The following is a 25,302-nucleotide window of genomic DNA, read 5'->3' as shown; positions in this document are numbered from 1 at the left end:
ACTGTCCTATGTATAATAAATATAATAAAGTATGTTTTAATTATGTTAAATAAATTATAAATTGTGTGTATACTAAGTAACGGAATCGGTTGGTAAAACCACATATATATTCTGCGAAATTATATTATCTACGATAAACATAATTTGACCACTTGAAATAATATAATTCAACTTTGTGTTAATAATTCTTGATGTAGAATTATTCTTTATATATGTATTCTGCGAAATTATATTATTTACGATAGACGTAATTGGATCACTTGAAATAATATAATCCGAGTTTGTATTTAAATTTCTTGATGTAGAATTATCCTTGGTATATATATTCTGCGATATTATATTATTTACGATATACGTAATTCAACCACTTGTAATATATAATTCATCTTTGTGTTAATAATATTTTGATGTAGAAATATCCCTTGTATACGTATTCTGTGAAATTACCTTCTGCTCAAAAAGTATCCGGATTTTGTTGTTTGTTAACTACTCTTAAGTAATAAACCTTTTTCAAAAATTTTTTTGTTATGTTGGTACACCCTTTCTTGACATATGGTACAAATTTGAGCGCCATCTGTCAATTAGTTTGTTTACAGCAGCTGCTAATGTGAGACTACCTCAAGCGCATTTAGCGATTTTCACTATGGAAAATTCTTGTTGTACGCGATTTTTTGACCAAACACAGCACCACTGTCATCGCTCAGGCACCATATTCGTCAGATCTGGATTCGTACGACTTTTTCCTGTTCCCGAAACTCAAATTGCCCCTTAGTGGTAAGTGTTTTGAGTCGATTGGATCCGTAAAAGAGAATTCGCTAAAGGAACTAAAAGCCATACCTTCACGGGCCTGCGAAAAGTGTGTGGAAGATTGGGTTAAGCGGTGGCATATGTGTATCGCTTCAGAAGCATATTTTGAAGGAGATAAAATAAATTTGGAATAAAATTTAAATTTGTGTTTTATTTACAAAATCCGAGTAGTTTTTGAGCAGAAGTTATATTATTTGCGATAGACGTAATTAGAACACTTAAAATAATATAATTCAACTTTGTGGTAACAATTCTTGATGTAGAATTATTTTCATTTATGGACTTCTATTTTTTTCTGAACAAAAATGCACGTCTTAAGTACTAAATCGACCGATCTTTTTTATAGCGTGTCATCTTTATTTACAGCTGATCTCACACAATTCTTGTTTATTTTGCCGTTCTGTAATTTTTTGTTTCATCTTGTGTGCGATACCCAGCATGTGTACTTCGTTCTCTCTTAGATTTCTTTTTACGGCGAAAATTTCTTTTGGCGATTCTTATTTTACCTTTTTTGTTATTCTTCTGATTTGTTTTAATTATTGTAAAATGTGTTTTAAAATGCATTCGGTGCTTCTTTTTACAATTTTTAATTTAGTTTAATAAATATTAATTTAATAAACATAAAAATTGAATTTAAAAAAAAATATATATATAATTTATAAATACAATTCAGCTGGTTTATGATTTTGTTCTAATATAAACACAGCAAGTAAAATTGTTAATAAAAACTTTCATAGCAAAAGTAACAAAACTCCAGAAAAATATGCTAACATAAAAAATCAAGTACGGCTTTGGATCAGTTGGTTAAGGTTCGCTGATTCTGAGCTTAACATTTGAAAGGACCCGAGTTCGATTCCTGGTACTTGCAGTCTCAAAAAATAATTATTTACGAATAATTAAATACAAGAATTATTTCCAAGACCACTAATGATGGGTATTTGGCAATACATTTGTAAGCAATATACTGAGTTCATGCGTGAATATACTCACCTGGGGCACATGCGGTAGCTTAAGCCTGATGAGGTTGTTGCCAGTGATGGCCACAGTTTTAATATGCCACATCATCCAGTAATCGGACCGAAACTTCGCGTTGTTTTTGATGGCTCATTTCAAGATACTAGCAGAGTTTCGCTTAACAGTACGTTGCATAGTTTTCAATAACCTCTAATTTTTATGATCAGTCTGATCAATGTTTTTTGAAAGCTAAGTTAGATGATATGACGAAGGTTTGGAAGCCATGAGAGGACGTAGTTGGATACAAGATTTGCTTAGATGACATTCCAAAATTAACTAGGCGACAAGTATTATCAGACGTATCATTCTTGCTCCTGTTATTGTTTAATTCAAGATCTTTTTCCGAGAATTATGGCTCACTAATTTGAATTGGGAAGACCATCTCCCTTCTAATCTCGCTGAAGTTTGGCTAAAACGTCGTGAAGACTTAAATAATGTTGCAAAATTGTCATTGCCAAGATGGGTGTGTAACTCTCTTAATTACATTGAGTTACATGGATATTCGGATGCTTCAACAAAGGCATATTCTGCAGCCGTTTATTGTCGATTCCAGAATGGGGATATAAGGTCATCTCTTGTTGCTGCAAAAACACGTGTGGCGCCGTTGAAACAAATTTCTTTGCCGCGACTAGAGTTATGTGGCGCTCTTTTATTAACGAAACTGTTACATTCAATAACAAAGGCCTTGCCTCACATGAAATCCATGTAAAGGCATGGTGTAACACTACTGTAGTTTTAGCGTGGTTATCGCAACCACAAATCAAATTAAAAACGTTTGTTGCGAATCGCACAGCAGAAATATTAGAGACTCATCCCCGAAGTAGCTGGGGGCATGTTAAATCTAAGGAAAATCCAGCTGATTGCGCGTCTCGGGGCATGATGGCTCAAGAATTATTAGACTTTGAACTATGGTGGAAGGGGCCTCCCTGGTTAGCGAACGTACCTACTGGTAAGTCTTTATATAATAACGATGATAATTTCCTCGCACATTCAGAAGAAGATGTAACTGCTGAAATGAAGTGTACCAAGTTAAACCTAGTCTCTATGGAAGTAGCGAAGAATAATAGTTTAGAAGAGTTGGTAGAAAGGGTCTCAACATGGAAGAAATTATTGCAAGTTGTATCATACATCGTACTGTTTCGTAGGAAAATGCAGCCCCGATATGTTCAGCAAGGCCGTGAGAAATCTACCTTTTATGAATTAAGTGAAGCTCGACTAATTTGCTTACGACTTGCACAAACCTGCTACAAGGAAGATTTGCTGCAATTAAGAAATAACAGGGAGCTTAGCAGAAGATCTACCTTACTCAAACTTGCCCCATTCATTGATGATACCGGAATTACGCATTCAACGTAAGACAAGATCACCCGTCATCCTATTATACTCCCGAAGGAACATAGAATTTTCACCTTAATCCTACTCGATGAACATCGGAAAAATCTTCATCCAGAAGTGTCTGCACTTTTCGTTCATAGTGGTCATTAAGGAATCGAACATACCACCAGCAAATTGGCTCATGGATAAGGTAACTGAAATACATCCTGGTTCAGATGGACTCGTTCGAGTCGAAAAACTTCACACTGTCCACGGGGAGATACGAAGGTTGTTGTTTTACCTGTATTCTGAAACGCTGTTTCAGGGTCGCCCGGGATGTTCGTGAACCAAATACACAGTACATTGGGATTGCACTTTTTGAACATTTGTTCAAAAAAAACGAAATGCATTATAACACCACCCTTTTGTAGACACACTTTTAGCTTGGTTGTTATTCGTGGTAGATCGGTTTGTGCACGTGGCTTTTTATTTGTTACAATTGAAACACTTTAAAATTAAATAAAATCGATCTTAGAAAATTAATTAATGTGTATTCTTAATCATTTATTATATATAATAAAATTCAATTAATTAAAATAATATAAAAAATAAAAATTTCTGTTGTTGTAGTTCATTACTGTTCGAAAAAACCTCTTTATAATTCATAAATAAATAAGGTAAGTGTATTATTCATGCTGTAATTAGTTTCATGCGGGGGTGGGGTTTGGTAAGTAGTTTTTTTTTTTTTTCTTTTTTTTATATATAAATTTATTTTATTTGATTAAATAAATTTTATAAGAGTAACTAGCTAACAATATAATAAGCTAACAAACAATTTTAATCAACAATTATAAAGAATTTAATTAGAAATCACGCAAGTTCATTTATCACTCATTTCGGACAGGTTGCGACCAAAGATCACAAGGTTTTAGACGCTTAAGGCGACGTGTTGGCTCTATTGACGCCAGTTCGTTAGCTTCATCATTCGGATGAGAGTACAGTCGCTGCAGGTGCATTCTTGCATTTCGCTGTATTTCTTCCACCACCGTATTTATCCCTAGATCACGATGCAGATCAGAGTTCCTTACGTACCATGGTGCATTTGCCACACCCCTTAATATAACGTTTTGGAATTTTTGTATGGTTTCAACATGTGTGCTGCTAGCGCATCCCCAGAGCTGAATACCATATGTCCAAATTGGTTTCAATATTTGTTTGTAAATTAAAAGCTTGTTATGAAGTGACAGTTTCGACTTCTTTCCAATAAGCCATTTGATTGATCTGTATTTTATATTCAGTTCATCTCTCTTTTTTTTTACATGTTCATTCCATCTCAGCTTTGCATCCAATGTCATACCGAGGTACTTAGCCGTATTAGAATGTGGAATTTGTATTCCATCAATGTAGAGGGGCATAAATCTGATATTTCGGTTTGTAAAGTTGACGTGAACTGATTTATAGTGGTTAAGTTTTATTTTCCACTTTTCAGCCCAAGCGATAATGTCATTGACAGAAGACTGCAGACGCCTGGCTGCTGTTAGTTCATCATCTCCAATCGCTAGAACACCTGTATCGTCAGCGAACGTCGCTGTAAACGTCGCTGAGCTCGTTGGTAAATCATGTGTGTATATTAAATATAACAAAGGACCAAGTACACTGCCTTGGGGTACCCCAGCGTTGATTTTTTGGAGTTCACTGTAATCGTTTCCATGCTTAACACGGAAATAACGATTGGTCAAATAAGAAGAAACCATATCGAAATACTCCAACGGAAAAATGTCTCTTATTTTTGTTAGTAGACCTGTATGCCAAACTTTGTCGAAAGCCTGGGATACGTCTAAGAATACTGCTGAACATACTTTCTTTTCCTCAAGGGCAGTTTCGATTACGTTTGTGATTCTGTGGACTTGATCAATGGTCGAGTGATTACACCTGAATCCAAATTGATGCATAGGTATAGTCTGCTGTTGTTCAAGTAAAGGCAACATCCGTTTAAGCATAATTTTTTCAAATACTTTTGAAAGCACAGGTAGGAGAGCTATTGGCCTATAGGAGCTAACCTCGTTTGCATCTTTCCCCGGTTTAAGGACCATAATAATTTCTGAGACCTTCCACAACGAAGGGAGATATTTCAATCGTAGAACAGCATTGAAGATGTTAGTAACTTTAACTATGCAGTTCGCTGGGATTTCTCTAAGAATTTCTGCAGTTATGAGATCATATCCTGGTGTTTTTTTTAGCTTAAGTTCGTTCTTTATTATCATCATTACTTCAAGCTCGCTAGTTGGCGGCAAATTGTTTATGCTATTAGTACCCAGATAACAAGTTTCAACACTATTCTCACTACCAGAAATAGAGAATACTTTTGTTAAATGTTCAGAAAAAAGTTCAGCTTTTTCTTTATCACTATTGGCCCATTGGCTAGTGAAGGTCTTTATTGGTGCGTTATGAGAGGCTGGACGTTTTATATTTCGAGTGCATTTCCACAAGGAGTAATCTGTGCTGCGATTGGTCAAATCAGACAAGTATGAATGGAATTGTTTATTTTTAAAGCGCTTGATCTCAGAGGTAAGTTCTTTAGTCAGCCTATTTAAATTAGCTTTAACTGTTGGGGATCTCGAATGGTAAGTAGTTTATAATAAATATAATAAATACTTTTGTACAGTTCGCCGCAGCACTTCACTGCTCATTTTGACGTCAACGACTCGTATTTTATTGTTGTGCGGATCCTTGGGGCATCGTGCGTAGAGAACCCTCTATTGGTAGGTGCGCTGGAGTTAGAGGCTCGAGGTCGTTTGGATCTTGATTTAACGAGGAAATTGGCCGAGAACTCATTACTGTTTCGATCTCTACTATCACAGTATGCAGATCTTCGTGAGTGAGCAGGGCACTGTTAGTAGTGCGGTGCAGAAGATGCTTCGCCGATTTGACAGCTGTTTTCCACAGACCGCAGAAGTGTAATGCCCTGGGTGATATGAAGACAAACTCGGTTCCGTTTTTAACGACACTTTCTTGGGGTCGTTGTTTATTTGCTGAGGTATGCTCAGCCTGTCCAGAATCGTCACAATAAATTTTTAATTGTGACCAAAATACTCAAAGACGTGATTTTTGTTTACAAGGGTTAGGCTTTATTATAATTAAAAATTTTATAATTCAATAAAAAAATGCACAATAATGAAATGATTAAAAATGATATTATTAGGATGAATACTAATCGATTCGGAGCACAGTACTTGGTTTGGATGTCCTGGATTAGATCTGGTACTGGTGACGTTTTCTTCAAAGCTGTTATTTTAAAACGTCTAACAGCCGTCGTATCGACATAGCTCTGATTGTATACCTTCGTGCGAATATATCCTGATATGAATACATTCCTTTACATTTTATTTAAAAATTTTCTCACTTGCAGTAGACGTACTATAGCCGATCGCAGTGCAATAATTGTAAATACAAGATATTCCTACGGGTGAATATATCCTGATATGGATATATTCCTTTATGTTTTAATTAAAAATTATTTTACTTGCAGTAGGCGTACTACAGCCGATCGCAGTGCAATAATTGTTAATACAAGATATTCCTTCGTGTGAATTGTGTTAGCTATAATATTTTTATCGTCCTCAACTGCGAGTTGTGCAACAGTTAGTTTTTGTTTTTCTGACTTTTCATATTTTGGAGATAATGTAAAGAGGTTATTCTGAAGCCATTACACCATGTCAAGGTGGACCATGAAACCAAATTGAGTGAATTAACTCATCTACATTGCACCCTCTGGAGACCAAGTCTGCGAGATTTAGCTTTGTTGGAACATGTCTTTAAAGAACTTCGCTTGACCATTCTTGGATCTCCGCAACTCTGTTTGCCACAAATGTTGTGAGAACGGATGGATGATTTTTAATTCAATGAAGTGTAATTTTAGAGTCCGTTCAGAAATAAACATACCCGATTCTACAAGTCATTAACGGCTGAGTTAGAGACCTAGTTTGGCCTATAAATCAGCTGCACACAATTCTAGTCTGGGTAATAATTTTGTGCTCAAAAGGGCAACCTTAGATTTGCCAGGTAACAACTCATAATGAAGCCCATTCGAATCATGGATTCGGACATAGATGCATCAGCCGCATGCTCTTATTGACGCATCGGCGAAACCATGAATATCGCATTTTATATTGGATCAATATGAACATATCGCTGAATGGAGATAGAAACCAGCTGAGTCAGGTTGCTTTTTAAATGTTTGCCAGCTACTATCGAAATGCATAGGAATTGATTCATCCTACTCAAGCTTTTAAAAACAAAGTTCTTGCGATAACATTTTTGTCTTGATCACTATTGGTCATACTAGTCCGAGGGGATCGAAAAGTCAGGCTGATACTGATAGTATGTTTCTTTTTGTTGCTCGCAAGTCGTGAAACTTTTCGTCTGGAGAATACCTCGCACTTGTGTGAAATCGATATTATTAACCTTTAGGAAAAAGTATGTGAAATCATACGTTGAAGTCTTGCCGAATCAAGAATTTGAGTACATTGGGTTTGAATTGTTTTCAGCTCTTTCATATTGTCGACATCAGTCAATAGGTCATCGACATAGAACTTATGTTGGATAACCTTTGATCCAATTGTACAGACCGCTTAAGTAATTTAAAAATCGTGTTGCCAAGAAAGGGCCAAGTGAAGTACCATATGTCACCGTATTCAGTATATAAACGTTAATCTGATCCGCAGGTTTTTCCCTCCAAAGAATAAGCTGGAAGTTACGATCTGCCTCGTCAACTTCAGTTTGACGGTACATTTCCGTAATGTCAGCAGTCATAGCGTATTTGTTCATACGAAGTAGAAGTAGAATTGAGTACAACTCTTCTTGTACCGTTGAACCGACCATTAGAATATTGTTCAACGACACTTGTGAAGATGTTCGGAACGAAGCATCGAACACGATTCGAAGCTTTGTCGAGGTACTTTGAGGTCACAAAACACACTGATGCGGTATGTAATAATGAGGAGTCGAAGAAAAATTATCAGTGGTCATATGACCTAACTTACAATATTCTACCATAAAATCCATATACAGCTTCTGAAACATAGAATCTTTCGACAGCCTGTGTTTCAATTGACAGACTCAGAAGGTTAGGGTTGGACTTGAAAGGAAGTTGCACCTTAAGCCTCCCTGATGGTAAGCGTAAAATTGTGTTGAGAAACTTGGTCTTACAGTGTTGTTGTTCTATTGGAAGGTCAGTAACTAGTTTTATTTGTCGAACTGATAAGAGCTCAAAAATGGTTCTTGCACCAGGAGAAGATCAATTTTTTGAGGTTTTTGGACACATGGATTAGCAAGTTGAACATTTGAAGGTAGGTTCCAGTTATTCATTGATAAAGTCTTGGCAGGTTGGTAGGTGGATATTGAATGCATTATCCAAAAATCCGTCGAAAAATTATAAGAATTGATGTGAGATCTCACAGTGGCGTACAATTTGTGCTTAACTGTGGAATTTAACTTACCAATGCCAACACATTAGACTTAAATGTGTCAGAGTCCCTTCTTAATTGAAGTCTCTGTGCAAGCTCTTCTGTTATGAAATTAACCTGAGTCTAACAGTGCTCTAGCTAACTGGTTCTCTCCAGATTTGCCTTGTATAGTTACTACTACGGTAGGCACAAGAAGTTGGTAGATTAGTAGGTTTGTTCATTAGTAGGTTGTTCATAAGTCGGAATTGAAATGAGAGAAACTCGTAGAGTATTAGTGCAAAACAGTATGATGCAATCGGTTGTATACACAGCAACGGGATGTCTTAAGTTTTGATACAGTATGCCCTCTTATGAGACAATTTATGCATGCCGAAGATGATTTAATGAAAGTTAAGCCGTTCAGAAACTCATAAAGCAGCAAAAGGGGAGCACGAGTTTATTACATATTCTTTCGAAGTAGAGAACAAAACTGTAAAGCAGCCTCGCAATCAGACCAAAATGGCGGCTTGTCATAATATAACTGGTTCTCCCATTTGGATTTCATATCTGAATCAACCTTTGACATGACTTAATGAATAAAAATAACATTGCATATATTCTTATTATCTTCCATTGATAATATGGAGCCATAAATTACGGAGACTATAATTTTGCGTAAATTTATAATTTATAATTTTGCGTATAGTAGAAGCAGATTTTTTCGATATCTGTTAATGAGTTGTCATTATGGACCAAAGTTTCAAAGAGGCCTATAAAATTATTATATTCAACATATTTACCGATAAATTTTACAAGCGCATTCTTGTCAGTCTGGAATGATGACTACTACATCTAACTGAAGTTCCAGCAGTAGTTGGTGTTCGATGTTCATTCAACAACTGCAAAAATGCCGCTTTTGTGGACACACATACCTCTTCCAACTCTGATCGAAAACTATGAGAATCTTCTAGACCATCTATTTTATTTTGAAGAGTCATAGCCTGCTTGATATATGAATCCTAGATATCTAATCGACATTCAAGCTCTATAAGGTTTAGCGGAATAGTTTTTTCTACTAAGGCCTTTTTACACTTGAGAATATTAGCTACTATCAAATCACTCTGCTTTAGCAGCTTATCTAAGCTCTCCAACCTTTGTGGAAAATCTTGTCGCTTTTTGGTTAATATGATTTTACGGTAAATAACTGCAAAAATTTGTACGAGTGCGAAAAGGAAAAAAAAGAACTGTTGCGAAGCACTAGTGGATAACTCGAAAAAACTAGTGAGCAGTGCAAGCGAACGAAAAGGTTTTAATTAACTGTATTTAGAATGGTCGGTAGCTATGTTTATCACCTAAATATTCATCAAATGTGAGCGCGGCGAAAAAGTAAAACGAAAAATGCACACACTTTGATGTTAACAAAAGGTTGTTCTACATGTTTCAATTATTTATGATCAGCAGTAAGCTAACAGAATAACACAATTGGAATTCTCCGACCCTAGCACTTTATACACTGATTATTTATTTAGAACATGGAATGATAGAGCATTTGTTTCCAAAAAAATTTGTTTCACGTTATTTACACTGCTGCTACTTAACACATCAGTCAATAAGACGTGTGATTAACTAAGAGAAACAAATTTTTTTCTGCCAAAAATCGATTTTACTCATCAATATAATCTCCTTCAAGGGCAATACAATCATTCCAATGCTTCTCTAACTTCTCAATGCCGTGCTTGTAGAAGGATTTGTCTTTTACCTCAGAATAGGCTTCAATTTCAGCAATTATTTCTTCATTTGAGATGAATTATTTTGGGGCATTATTTTGAGATCAGCGAATAGCCAGTAGTCACTGGGGGTCTAGATCTGGACCCCCTGCGGTTTTGGACTATATGGTTGATGGGGAAGCAATTCGAAGTGTAATTCGTGCAATTTTGCCATCGTTTTTATTGACTTGTGACATGGTGCATTGTCTTGGTGAAACAAAAGTTTGTTCTTCGCCATATGCGGTCGTTTTTTCACAATTTATGTTTTTGAACGATCCATTTGACTCATGCAGTTACAGTCATGCAGTTACAAACACATATGTAACATAATACGCAAGCCAAGTGATAAAGCATGTGTGGTCGTTGCACTAGCATGACCAAAATTCTTTAGGGAAGAATAATACAATAATTATGCGTACTTAAATATGATATATGATTAAACACTTTTTAGAACAATTTTTTGTATATTTAAATATTAATGATAAGAAATAACCCAAGTACTGATTGGTTATTTTTAATACAAAAGAAATACGAATCACTGTTAGTATATAAGTTTTATGCGGTATAAATACCGGAACCTTTTACCAAATAAATCAGACTTAATTCTACATTTAAAGCATTCACTTATCTTTTGAATTACTGATCTCAAGTTCTATACGGCATACCAAACTGTTGAGAACACTATTCTATACAAGAAGAAACGACTGGAGAGCTAAGACAATACTCGAAAAACCTTACCAACCACACTTTGACATAATAATTTTCAATATAATTGGCGATTTAACATAACACAGGTCCTTGAGTGTTATGAGCTCCTACAGTTACATGCAGTTCGAAATGAGGTAACATTTTACTATGTTTCGGGTCACAGGCAAATTTTGGGAAATGAACAAGCTGATGAGCTAGCCAGAACTGCATCAAAAACTGCTTTTACAGGTCCTCAACCCTTTTGTGTTTTAAACTGGGCCAGTACAAAACAAATTTTCAAGGAGAGGAAAAATCATATGCGGCTGGAGTACTGGGAAGATTTTCTAGGACTTAGACAAAGCAAAGACATGATAAAACCGTACTCCTACAAAAACATTTTTAAATTCTCAAAATGTAATTTAAAATTGATAACGGGTTTTAGCACAGGTCGTTAAGGGGTAAAATATCACCTACATAAACTACGATTTTCTGCTAATTTATTCTGTACGCTACTTGGTGCTAACCCAGATCCTTAATCTGTGTTAGCTTGGTAGCCAATTTTTATGTGTAAAGTAGTTTGAGCACTTGTAACCCAAACTACTTGTATTTTCTATGTTGATTAGTTTGAGCACTTGAAACCCAAACTAATCGATGCGAGAAAGTAAGAAAGTTATAATTGATTTCGTTTCTTTTTCTTTTCTGTTCCTTCTGAACTGTATTAAAATTATTTCTTATATTTATACAAAATTATTTTATTAACAAGCTATTAAATTATGCATTAATTGACAATAAATATTAATGCATAATTCACAAATAAATAAATTTGCCTACGCTGTGCTAACATAATTATAGGCCAACATATTACACACTTTCTTCAGTGCATTGACCAACAAGAAAAGCTGATAATACAAAATTGCACTTTTCGTTGGTCAATGACTGGTCGCAGTGTTGGCCCAAATAATATGTAAACACATGTAACCAAATATCATAACAAAAAAAACAAAAATATAAAATAATATTAATTAAATACAAACATAAACATTCTCCCCGCCGTTGAGTGCCAACTCAACTTGTCCTAGGTTGTGGTCACAGTGAAGTCCAAATTTTGTTGACGTAATTCTGCATTCTGCATATCATTTCCTCGTGTTGAAATTTCGCTTATTGTGTGTTTCTGACATATGTTATGTTTGGTTTTCCAAGAAATGATTATTATTATTGTTATAGAAATTAACAACGCCAAATAACTTATCGTATGATGATGAATACTGTTTAATCGCACTCTAGAGGGAAGATACGTCAAGTTTTCCTTAGTTAGCTGGTTTTGTAATTCTTAACATAAACGTTTGATGGTTTTAGTCCCGTTGTTGAATGAGTCCATTTCGGTCCAATATGGATGAAGATCATAGTAAACAATCATTTTCCATTCTGCCGTTGCTACTTTCATCAAGCCAATGGATTCAAAGTATATTCCTAAATTATTGTCGAAACGTGTTACATTCACTGAATTCCCTAATACCAATGGCAGGAATAATAGAGATAATAACATTGTGCACAGTAATGAATTAGACATTGGCCGTGAATACTTTTTAGGTGGCTCGTCTTGAACTGCGCCTTCGTGTGTTGTTTTCGAATTCGCTTTTGTAAAACTTTTTGAAAGTTGTTCATCAGAAACAGGAGATTGGTTATCGGCTGGAAACAGAGGCGCTAGTCTTGTCAAATGACGTCTTAGAGTTCCTGAAGCCATTTTAACATCAACCACGCGAACAAGACCGTCATCTCCCTTATATACCTTTGAAATACGTCCAAGCGGCCATTTTAATGTAGGAACATTGTCTTCCTTGATGATTACAAGGGTACCTTTTTTTATATTTGGATTGGCTGCTTTCCATTTGTGTCGACATTGTAGTTCAGTGAGGTACTCGGTTTTCCAACGTTCCCAAAAGTTCAATTTGAGGCGAGAAACTAATTTCCACCTTGTCACCAGATTTATATTTCCTGATTGGGCCTTTGCATCTGCCATTGCTGTGAGTGGTTCTCCGATTAAGAAATGACCAGGTGTTAGTGCTGACAAGTCATTCGGATTACTCGACATAGGTGTCAATGGTCGAGAGTTCAGTATTGCTTCAACTTCTAATACCACAGTCTCTAGTTCCTCATATGTTAGTGACGTGGTCTTAGTACTTCGTATCAATAAGTGTTTTGCTGATTTGACTGCTGCTTCCCACAGTCCACCGAAGTGTGGTGCACGAGGAGGTATAAATTTAAATGTTATTCCTCTTTCATTGCATTCATTAATTATCTTCTCTTGTGCCTTGCTTGTTTGAATTGAGTCTGCAAGTTCAAGTAATTGATTGCTTGCTCCCACGAAATTTGTGGCATTGTCACAAAACAAATTCTTGCAATGTCCTCTTCGAGCAATAAAACGTTTCAGTGATCCGATGAATGCTTCGAGATGAACTGCTTTAATTGTAAAACAACAGTACACAGCAATGTATGCCTTGTGTGGTTTCTTGCCTCGGATTCTGTAATGTATCCAAAAAGGTCCGCAAAAGTCCACTCCAGTGGTGAGGAATGAATTTTGCATATTGTCATCAGCTAAAACTTGCAAACATTTGGTTGCTAGATACGGTGCTGATCTAGTACCATATGTTACTGTGTTGAGTTCAAAGTATTTTATAAGTTGACTTGGTTCATTTCTCCAAACGATAAGCTGACATTGTCTGTCTTCTGGATGTACAAGTATTTGTTGGTACATCTTTTCAATGTCTGTTGTAAACACATAACGAGGAAGACGGAATCGTAATAAAATAGACAGTAATTCACTTTCAACAGTTGGTCCGATATGTAGTAAATCATTGAGAGATTGCCCTGATGTTGTTTTGGATGATGCATCAAATACCACACGTAACTTGGTGGTGGTACTGTCGGGTTTAAGCACACAATGGTGTGGGATAAAGTAATGTGGTGACATAATCCTTTCAATATCTATTTCGGTCATATGTCCCAATTTTTCATATTCATCTAAAAACTCTATGTATTGTCGTTTGAGGTGACTATCCTTTGAAAGTCTACGCTCTAGTGCTAGAAATCTATTTGTAGCAATGTCTTTCAAATCTCCCAAAGCGAATCTGTCATTTATAAAAGGAAGACGTACGATGAATCGTCCCGTAACATTCTGATATGTAGTTTGAGTGAATTGAGCTTCACATTGTTGCTCTGCTATTGACAAGACCTTTGAGTGAGTATCAACTTCTTCAACCTTCCAAAGTTGTTATATTGCATTTTCTAAACTATCTTCTGATGCTATTCCACATGTTGCAATCATTGTGTTAGCATTTTGGATTTTTCCAGATACGATCCATCCGAGCACAGTGTTCTGTAGAATTGGTAGTTCCCTTGAAAGTTGTATTTGACCAGGACTTAGGAGTTGATGATAAAATTCTGCTCCAAGCAACATTTCAATTTTGTCAGACTTATAAAATGTAGGATCTGCTAATTGGATGTTATTGGGCAGATTCCAATTTGAAATTTGTAAGTGTTGCGATGGTTGATTGGATACAATTTTTGGCAACACAAATGCTTCAAGTATTATTTTGTAATCGGTCGCTTTTGATTGCACAGAAAGTGTTGTACGACTTTTAGAACTGAATTTACCTATCCCTATGCCTTCGATGCAAATCGAACTGGAGCTTACTTGCAGACCCAATCTGGATGCCAGTCGTTCAGTCACAATATTTATTTGTAAACCTGAATCCAATACTACTCTGCACTCGACTGTTCTTCCATTAGAGTTAGATGCTAAAAGTTTTGCTGTTCCCAAAAGAACACAACTGGTATGACCATGATTGATGGATGACATTAGAGTTGTTTGTGCAAGTGGCCTTGAAGTGTTTTGAACTAACTTATGATTTGATGGTTGAACTGGGTGTCTATTTTGATGCAACAGTGTATTATGTCTTCTTTGGCATATAGTACAACTCCTGCTGGAGCATTGTAATGCCATATGACCAGGTTTCATGCAGTTTGTGCATAATTTATGACGTTTTAGTAAATCATACTTCTGTTGTATGGATTTACGTTTGAAAGTTTCACATGAAAATAATTGATGACTACTATTGCAAGTAATACATTTTGATCCTGAGTCTGTAGCTGCAAGTGCTACTGCTGGATGTCGTGGTTTGTGACTTTGTTTGTGGTTTCCATTCGTCATTGATTCGAATGCCTGAAATCTTCCTTCTAGGAACCGCAATAATTCTTTTAATGAAATTATTCTTCGGCTGTCTTCTAACGATTGCTCGAATGCTGTATGTGAAGCTTTGTCTAGCTTTCTAATAATTACGTGAACCATTATGGCGTCTCAAGATTTAACATCAATACCTTGAGCTGCTAATCCATAATAACATTCTTTTGTAACATCATGTATGCCCTTAAGACTGCTTGCTGATTCAATTGTTATATTTGGTTGTGATAACAATTTATTTAGTAATGCTGTCACCAAGAGTTGTTTGTTGTCATACCGATTTGACAGAATATCCCAAGCTATATTGTAATTTTGCTCGGAAATTGGCAGATGCCGTATGAGGGCTTTCGGCTCACCCGCCAAATTTGTAGATAGATGGAACATTTTGTGAACTGCGCTTATTGATTGATCATGGATTAATTTTTGAAACAAATCTCTAAATTCAATCCATTTCAAATAGTCTCCATCAAATGTTGGTAAAACTATTTTTGGAAGTCTGATTTGTTGAGTTGCTGCCGTCAATCCTTCAGTTGGTTGACTGTGTTATTTTAAAATAAATCAACGCGTTTTGGGCATCTTTATCCGTTGAATAGTATTGATCCCAAGTATATCCGACGATGTCTTCTGCGTCGGCTGATGACCATATTTCATCATTGTTATCCCTCAGATCCTTCTGATATTTTTCTATCAGAGAATATTTCAGATCATAATAACTAGGATGATGTTTTATGGTAATTTCCTCATAAATTTCATCTATGCTTGCGCGTAATGCATGCATTAATGAGGATTGCTTTTTGATGTTTCGCATGAGCGATGTAGCTTTGTTTGACCCTCTTGGGCTTACTACTGGCTTCCCGTCCTGTGGTTTTGGGATTAGCCTTGATTTCTCCAACTTGAATCGTTCATCATATTTGACTACTAGATTGGAGATTTTTTCAAAGTAACCTGTACTGAAATACTCGTGTTCGAGTTCAGGTTGTGGCAATGCTTTGATTTCAGCATCATTTATTTCAAAATCATTCCATAGGGAATTTAGCTTCTTTAGTCGGTCTTCATAGTAAATGGTATCCTGCTTCCGGATACTAGAGTCCTTTTTAAAGTTGGTTATCAGTCGCTCAATCTCTGTACCGAGCTCTGACTGCTTCTTTAATAACACATCCATGGCGATGTTTGAATTTTCGGTCCGAAAATTCCGATGAATAAATACTTCAGCTGGTTAATAAGTAGACCTTTTGGTGTGTCCTTTTGTAGGTAATTGACTCCTTCGAAGTGTTCTTCGTCAGGATAATGAAATGAAAATTGATATTATATCAATAATCACGTCGGTGTCACCAAAAAATGTACGCTACTTGGTGCTAACCCAGATCCTTAATCTGTGTTAGCTTGGTAGCCAATTTTTATGTGTAAAGTAGTTTGAGCACTTGTAACCCAAACTACTTGTATTTTCTATGTTGATTAGTTTGAGCACTTGAAACCCAAACTAATCGATGCGAGAAAGTAAGAAAGTTATAATTGATTTCGTTTCTTTTTCTTTTCTGTTCCTTCTGAACTTTATTAAAATTATTTCTTATATTTATACAAAATTATTTTATTAACAAGCTATTAAATTATGCATTAATTGACAATAAATATTAATGCATAATTCACAAATAAATAAATTTGCCTACGCTGTGCTAACATAATTATAGGCCAACATATTACACACTTTCTTCAGTGCATTGACCAACAAGAAAAGCTGATAATGCAAAATTGCACTTTTCGTTGGTCAATGACTGGTCGCAGTGTTGGCCCAAATAATATGTAAACACATGTAACCAAATATCATAACAAAAAAAACAAAAATATAAAATAATATTAATTAAATACAAACATAAACATTCTCCCCGCCGTTGAGTGCCAACTCAACTTGTCCTAGGTTGTGGTCACAGTGAAGTCCAAATTTTGTTGACGTAATTCTGCATTCTGCATATCATTTCCTCGTGTTGAAATTTCGCTTATTGTGTGTTTCTGACATATGTTATGTTTGGTTTTCCAAGAAATGATTATTATTATTGTTATAGAAATTAACAACGCCAAATAACTTATCGTATGATGATGAATACTGTTTAATCGCACTCTAGAGGGAAGATACGTCAAGTTTTCCTTAGTTAGCTGGTTTTGTAATTCTTAACATAAACGTTTGATGGTTTTAGTCCCGTTGTTGAATGAGTCCATTTCGGTCCAATATGGATGAAGATCATAGTAAACAATCATTTTCCATTCTGCCGTTGCTACTTTCATCAAGCCAATGGATTCAAAGTATATTCCTAAATTATTGTCGAAACGTGTTACATTCACTGAATTCCCTAATACCAATGGCAGGAATAATAGAGATAATAACATTGTGCACAGTAATGAATTAGACATTGGCCGTGAATACTTTTTAGGTGGCTCGTCTTGAACTGCGCCTTCGTGTGTTGTTTTCGAATTCGCTTTTGTAAAACTTTTTGAAAGTTGTTCATCAGAAACAGGAGATTGGTTATCGGCTGGAAACAGAGGCGCTAGTCTTGTCAAATGACGTCTTAGAGTTCCTGAAGCCATTTTAACATCAACCACGCGAACAAGACCGTCATCTCCCTTATATACCTTTGAAATACGTCCAAGCGGCCATTTTAATGTAGGAACATTGTCTTCCTTGATGATTACAAGGGTACCTTTTTTTATATTTGGATTGGCTGCTTTCCATTTGTGTCGACATTGTAGTTCAGTGAGGTACTCGGTTTTCCAACGTTCCCAAAAGTTCAATTTGAGGCGAGAAACTAATTTCCACCTTGTCACCAGATTTATATTTCCTGATTGGGCCTTTGCATCTGCCATTGCTGTGAGTGGTTCTCCGATTAAGAAATGACCAGGTGTTAGTGCTGACAAGTCATTCGGATTACTCGACATAGGTGTCAATGGTCGAGAGTTCAGTATTGCTTCAACTTCTAATACCACAGTCTCTAGTTCCTCATATGTTAGTGACGTGGTCTTAGTACTTCGTATCAATAAGTGTTTTGCTGATTTGACTGCTGCTTCCCACAGTCCACCGAAGTGTGGTGCACGAGGAGGTATAAATTTAAATGTTATTCCTCTTTCATTGCATTCATTAATTATCTTCTCTTCTGCCTTGCTTGTTTGAATTGAGTCTGCAAGTTCAAGTAATTGATTGCTTGCTCCCACGAAATTTGTGGCATTGTCACAAAACAAATTCTTGCAATGTCCTCTTCGAGCAATAAAACGTTTCAGTGATCCGATGAATGCTTCGAGATGAACTGCTTTAATTGTAAAACAACAGTACACAGCAATGTATGCCTTGTGTGGTTTCTTGCCTCGGATTCTGTAATGTATCCAAAAAGGTCCGCAAAAGTCCACTCCAGTGGTGAGGAATGAATTTTGCATATTGTCATCAGCTAAAACTTGCAAACATTTGGTTGCTAGATACGGTGCTGATCTAGTACCATATGTTACTGTGTTGAGTTCAAAGTATTTTATAAGTTGACTTGGTTCATTTCTCCAAACGATAAGCTGACATTGTCTGTCTTCTGGATGTACAAGTATTTGTTGGTACATCTTTTCAATGTCTGTTGTAAACACAACATGATGTTGTTTTGGATGATGCATCAAATACCACACGTAACTTGGTGGTGGTACTGTCGGGTTTAAGCACACAATGGTGTGGGATAAAGTAATGTGGTGACATAATCCTTTCAATATCTATTTCGGTCATATGTCCCAATTTTTCATATTCATCTAAAAACTCTATGTATTGTCGTTTGAGGTGACTATCCTTTGAAAGTCTACGCTCTAGTGCTAGAAATCTATTTGTAGCAATGTCTTTCAAATCTCCCAAAGCGAATCTGTCATTTATAAAAGGAAGACGTACGATGAATCGTCCCGTAACATTCTGATATGTAGTTTGAGTGAATTGAGCTTCACATTGTTGCTCTGCTATTGACAAGACCTTTGAGTGAGTATCAACTTCTTCAACCTTCCAAAGTTGTTATATTGCATTTTCTAAACTATCTTCTGATGCTATTCCACATGTTGCAATCATTGTGTTAGCATTTTGGATTTTTCCAGATACGATCCATCCGAGCACAGTGTTCTGTAGAATTGGTAGTTCCCTTGAAAGTTGTATTTTACCAGGACTTAGGAATTGATGATAAAATTCTGCTCCAAGCAACATTTCAATTTTGTCAGACTTATAAAATGTAGGATCTGCTAATTGGATATTATTGGGCAGATTCCAATTTGAAATTTGTAAGTGTTGCGATGGTTGATTGGATACAATTTTTGGCAACACAAATGCTTCAAGTATTATTTTGTAATCGGTCGCTTTTGATTGCACAGAAAGTGTTGTACGACTTTTAGAACTGAATTTACCTATCCCTATGCCTTCGATGCAAATCGAACTGGAGCTTACTTGCAGACCCAATCTGGATGCCAGTCGTTCAGTCACAATATTTATTTGTAAACCTGAATCCAATACTACTCTGCACTCGACTGTTCTTCCATTAGAGTTAGATGCTAAAAGTTTTGCTGTTCCCAAAAGAACACAACTGGTATGACCATGATTGATGGATGACATTAGAGTTGTTTGTGCAAGTGGCCTTGAAGTGTTTTGAACTAACTTATGATTTGATGGTTGAACTGGGTGTCTATTTTGATGCAACAGTGTATTATGTCTTCTTTGGCATATAGTACAACTCCTGCTGGAGCATTGTAATGCCATATGACCAGGTTTCATGCAGTTTGTGCATAATTTATGACGTTTTAGTAAATCATACTTCTGTTGTATGGATTTACGTTTGAAAGTTTCACATGAAAATAATTGATGACTACTATTGCAAGTAATACATTTTGATCCTGAGTCTGTAGCTGCAAGTGCTACTGCTGGATGTCGTGGTTTGTGACTTTGTTTGTGGTTTCCATTCGTCATTGATTCGAATGCCTGAAATCTTCCTTCTAGGAACCGCAATAATTCTTTTAATGAAATTATTCTTCGGCTGTCTTCTAACGATTGCTCGAATGCTGTATGTGAAGCTTTGTCTAGCTTTCTAATAATTACGTGAACCATTATGGCGTCTCAAGATTTAACATCAATACCTTGAGCTGCTAATCCATAATAACATTCTTTTGTAACATCATGTATGCCCTTAAGACTGCTTGCTGATTCAATTGTTATATTTGGTTGTGATAACAATTTATTTAGTAATGCTGTCACCAAGAGTTGTTTGTTGTCATACCGATTTGACAGAATATCCCAAGCTATATTGTAATTTTGCTCGGAAATTGGCAGATGCCGTATGAGGGCTTTCGGCTCACCCGCCAAATTTGTAGATAGATGGAACATTTTGTGAACTGCGCTTATTGATTGATCATGGATTAATTTTTGAAACAAATCTCTAAATTCAATCCATTTCAAATAGTCTCCATCAAATGTTGGTAAAACTATTTTTGGAAGTCTGATTTGTTGAGTTGCTGCCGTCAATCCTTCAGTTGGTTGACTGTGTTATTTTAAAATAAATCAACGCGTTTTGGGCATCTTTATCCGTTGAATAGTATTGATCCCAAGTATATCCGACGATGTCTTCTGCGTCGGCTGATGACCATATTTCATCATTGTTATCCCTCAGATCCTTCTGATATTTTTCTATCAGAGAATATTTCAGATCATAATAACTAGGATGATGTTTTATGGTAATTTCCTCATAAATTTCATCTATGCTTGCGCGTAATGCATGCATTAATGAGGATTGCTTTTTGATGTTTCGCATGAGCGATGTAGCTTTGTTTGACCCTCTTGGGCTTACTACTGGCTTCCCGTCCTGTGGTTTTGGGATTAGCCTTGATTTCTCCAACTTGAATCGTTCATCATATTTGACTACTAGATTGGAGATTTTTTCAAAGTAACCTGTACTGAAATACTCGTGTTCGAGTTCAGGTTGTGGCAATGCTTTGATTTCAGCATCATTTATTTCAAAATCATTCCATAGGGAATTTAGCTTCTTTAGTCGGTCTTCATAGTAAATGGTATCCTGCTTCCGGATACTAGAGTCCTTTTTAAAGTTGGTTATCAGTCGCTCAATCTCTGTACCGAGCTCTGACTGCTTCTTTAATAACACATCCATGGCGATGTTTGAATTTTCGGTCCGAAAATTCCGATGAATAAATACTTCAGCTGGTTAATAAGTAGACCTTTTGGTGTGTCCTTTTGTAGGTAATTGACTCCTTCGAAGTGTTCTTCGTCAGGATAATGAAATGAAAATTGATATTATATCAATAATCACGTCGGTGTCACCAAAAAATGTACGCTACTTGGTGCTAACCCAGATCCTTAATCTGTGTTAGCTTGGTAGCCAATTTTTATGTGTAAAGTAGTTTGAGCACTTGTAACCCAAACTACTTGTATTTTCTATGTTGATTAGTTTGAGCACTTGAAACCCAAACTAATCGATGCGAGAAAGTAAGAAAGTTATAATTGATTTCGTTTCTTTTTCTTTTCTGTTCCTTCTGAACTTTATTAAAATTATTTCTTATATTTATACAAAATTATTTTATTAACAAGCTATTAAATTATGCATTAATTGACAATAAATATTAATGCATAATTCACAAATAAATAAATTTGCCTACGCTGTGCTGACATAAATATAGGCCAACATATTACACACTTTCTTCAGTGCATTGACCAACAAGAAAAGCTGATAATGCAAAATTGCACTTTTCGTTGATCAATGACTGGTCGCAGCGTTGGCCCAAATAATATGTAAACACATGTAACCAAATATCATAACAAAAAAAACAAAAATATAAAATAATATTAATTAAATACAAACATAAACATATTCTTTTGGCCGCAGTACCAGTTGTTAGGCGACTTCACGTCAAAACTATTAATAATATAAAATAATTCCGAGTTTATAACCATTTGTAAGGCTTTTGATTTTTTTGTAGAATTTTCGAGCCATATTCCTGTCGTCCAGCTTCTTCAGCTCTTCATACTCACTTCTTTCTGCTTACTTCTTTTTTCGTCTTGAAAAACGTTTCTCTTCCCTTTTCATTTGCTGATATCTTTCTTAAGCACCGCGCGTCGCAACTGATCGCAGAGTAGGTTGATATGCTGCATTTTTCTGTGCTGTAGCATCACGACACTCTTGGTTGTACCAGTTGATTCTTTGTCTACGATGATAGCCAATCACCTCCATTGTGCGCATATATCGATTTCTTTAGATTCATTTTCCAAATAACGGGAGAGTTGAGTAGCGAATTCATTTGCTATCTGTTGTAATTGCAGTTTATCGATATCTAACTTTCACTGCACTTATTCACATACCTTTGCGAATCTTGGTTGCAACAACATAATAATCCGAGTCGATGTGAGCTCCTCGGATAGTACGTACATCCAAGATACTGAAAGCATGCCTTCCGTCTATCACTACGTTTTCAATTTGAGATCTTGTGTTTTGATCTGACGACAGCCATATTGTCTTATCGTGTTGAAATGTTGGAATCTGGTACTGCTAACCACCACGTTTCTAGCCGCGGTGAATTCAATCAGCCTTCTTCCATTATCAGAAGTCTCTGTATGAAGACTGAACTTTCTGGCAGTAGCGCCAAAGATACCTTCCTTACCCATTTTTGCGTCTCCTACAACGATTTAAATGTCATATATTTGTTCAAGCTGTAGTGTTGATGTCGTCATTTTTATCTTCCATCGGGGCATTGTCATTAGAAACGTCAAAACCGTTTCTAATCACTGTTCTATAATATCCTTTTTTATTTTTATTTCCTCAACATCTTCGTCTATCACAATTATTCACTAAACATTTCACGAAGTATTGTTAAGAAATATTTTACGCTTTATCGTGTTTGACTCAACGGCACCACTCCACACACTGAGCTTGCCGAACAATTGCTCGCTGGTTCTATCTTCTTTTGGTCGTTCAACTTTGCTTAAGTCCGGACAGTGGGGTGACGTTATGTCGATGCAGCATTTCGCCTGCTTCAAGCGCTTGCATAAGTCATAAGCTTGACATAAGTCATTGCACGTTGGAATTTGGTAAAAGTGCATTTACTGATTGCACAATGTCTGTATATTGACGTGCAGCATTGGCATAATCGAAGTATGTTGTTTATTGATACACAATATGTGCATATATTTTAATCATGTTCCTTATAACGTTTGCGTGTGTCATTAACAGTAAACGATTTTATTATCCGAGACTGCCCTTTCGTCTGAAGCATAACCTCATAAATCCATAAGGAGGATTTCGTTTCATACATTAGTGCAGTACGAATGAATTCTTGTAGCTATCCAGAGGGGGTCACGTGAAAACTGTCAACTTGGAGAGAACAGTAACAAGGATCGTGCTGGCATTTACCATATTAAATGAAATAAGACACTTTACCTTATATGTTCACTCCCTCCCAGAGGATTGTTTCATTACAATCCTCTAATTCTCCGCTTTGGATTCCATTTTATTCCATGGTATCTATTGTATTCTATAATGATAGCAACAGAAAGTTAGAGGCAAAATATTTATAATTCCCCTTATAACTATACAGATTCTAATCTTAACTTGCGTATGTGGGGGGTGTAGCTTAGATCGCCTCCACAAGGTTCACCCTGGGTAACGCAAAATGATCTATCTTCGTCCCCGGATGCTATCCCTTTCATGGGCTCCAGTATCCTTTGGCAACGACCGCTTCGTCCGTATACTTCGATTGCCCTGGGCTGGTGGCTATAGGATTCTTGACCTAGCTGTCTTCTAACAAGGGAGCAACGAGGTAACACCCGCGTGTGAACGGCTGAAGGCTAAGTCTGTAGCTGCCTCCGCCCCGTTAAAACCCTGACAGGCCTCAAAGTACGTTCTGTATCCATCATCATTCTGTTGGTCGTGTAGGTTTGCTTCAGATTACCACGTTTTTTATAAGGACTTGTGTAACCCTCGCATGGCTTGCCTGCACTTGCATATATAACAGTGGGGTTTTCGTTAGGTGATTACACTCACGGGTTTCAGATAGCGGCTTTGAATGGGAACCCATTTAAAATAATTAATCAAAATAACAATTACAAAAACAAAACACCCAACCCTTCGGTGGGACGCTCAAGCTTTGTAAGGCAAGTGTCTGTAAATCATCAGTCTAGACCACATTCTCAGACGGATAAGACAAGGATTGCTTCTTTGTCGAACACCTCGGCATTCATGCCAGGTAGCAGCGCCGCCTCCTGCACATCTGCCGGTGCCCTTGTCAAAGCGAACATACTAACCGCTCCACCCGCAACCAGCACCAACTCCAATTCTGGTGAGAAATCCCACGCTAACTGCCTTGATGAGGACGTACAGAACGCGGAGAACAGCTCATCGAGTACTCACAAGGCTTAACGCCACTGACCTTTCTTCGCTAACAGAAAGCGACAAGGCAAAAATAATTTGGGTAAGCGGGACGGACGCCAACGTTCGTGCCGTCAATTTTCCACCATCCTCTTCTGCCTCTTTGCAAAAATGATAAAGGTCGACTGAACTGGCCGGACAACCAATACTGTCCACATTGTGAAGCGTCCAAAGTTGGGCCTTTCGAAATCCTCCAAACCTCTAAGTGGAGTCATTAAGGCCATAATTGACTCTGGTAACAGTGATGACACCATCTCCCCAGTAAACCGGAAGAAGATTAAGCGGGCTCTCCTGAAAGTCTGCATGGAAGTCGTGGCCTTTCACCCTGGCCCCTCACCTTGCTGCCGTGACGCTGGCTAGTACCAGGGTCACATAAAAAACATTGCCTGCTCTGATTAACTCTCCGCAAATATTTACAAAGAAGCAATTGGGAAACTTGATCATTTCTATGGATAATATTCCACAGCACTCCCGCTCCAAAGTCTAGCTTCCTTCGGAGCTTTCTTCGCCTTTTTTTTTCTTTCTTTATTTTTATTAATGCAACTAGTAAATACACTTAAGACTAACAAGCACTTTTTTTTATTCATTCCGTTGATATTACAACTATCGTA

At 36.6% G+C, this 25,302-nt stretch overlaps 1 protein-coding gene across 1 annotated transcript; it reads right to left on the bottom strand.

The window, feature by feature from the left end:
* Positions 1–17,438: 17,438 nt before the first annotated feature.
* LOC119675304 lies at positions 17,439–18,863 on the bottom strand. The gene has a single exon (XM_038086499.1). It carries the CDS (start codon positions 18,861–18,863, stop codon positions 17,439–17,441), a length of 1,425 nt encoding a protein of 474 aa, XP_037942427.1.
* Between the last annotated feature and the right edge of the window lie 6,439 nt (positions 18,864–25,302).

Source organism: Teleopsis dalmanni, chromosome 2, assembly GCF_002237135.1.
Source record: "Teleopsis dalmanni isolate 2A chromosome 2, ASM223713v2, whole genome shotgun sequence".
Lineage (NCBI taxonomy): Eukaryota > Metazoa > Arthropoda > Insecta > Diptera > Diopsidae > Teleopsis > Teleopsis dalmanni.
Note: the sequence above shows the minus strand (reverse complement) of the source record. Positions and strands in the feature narration are given on the sequence as shown.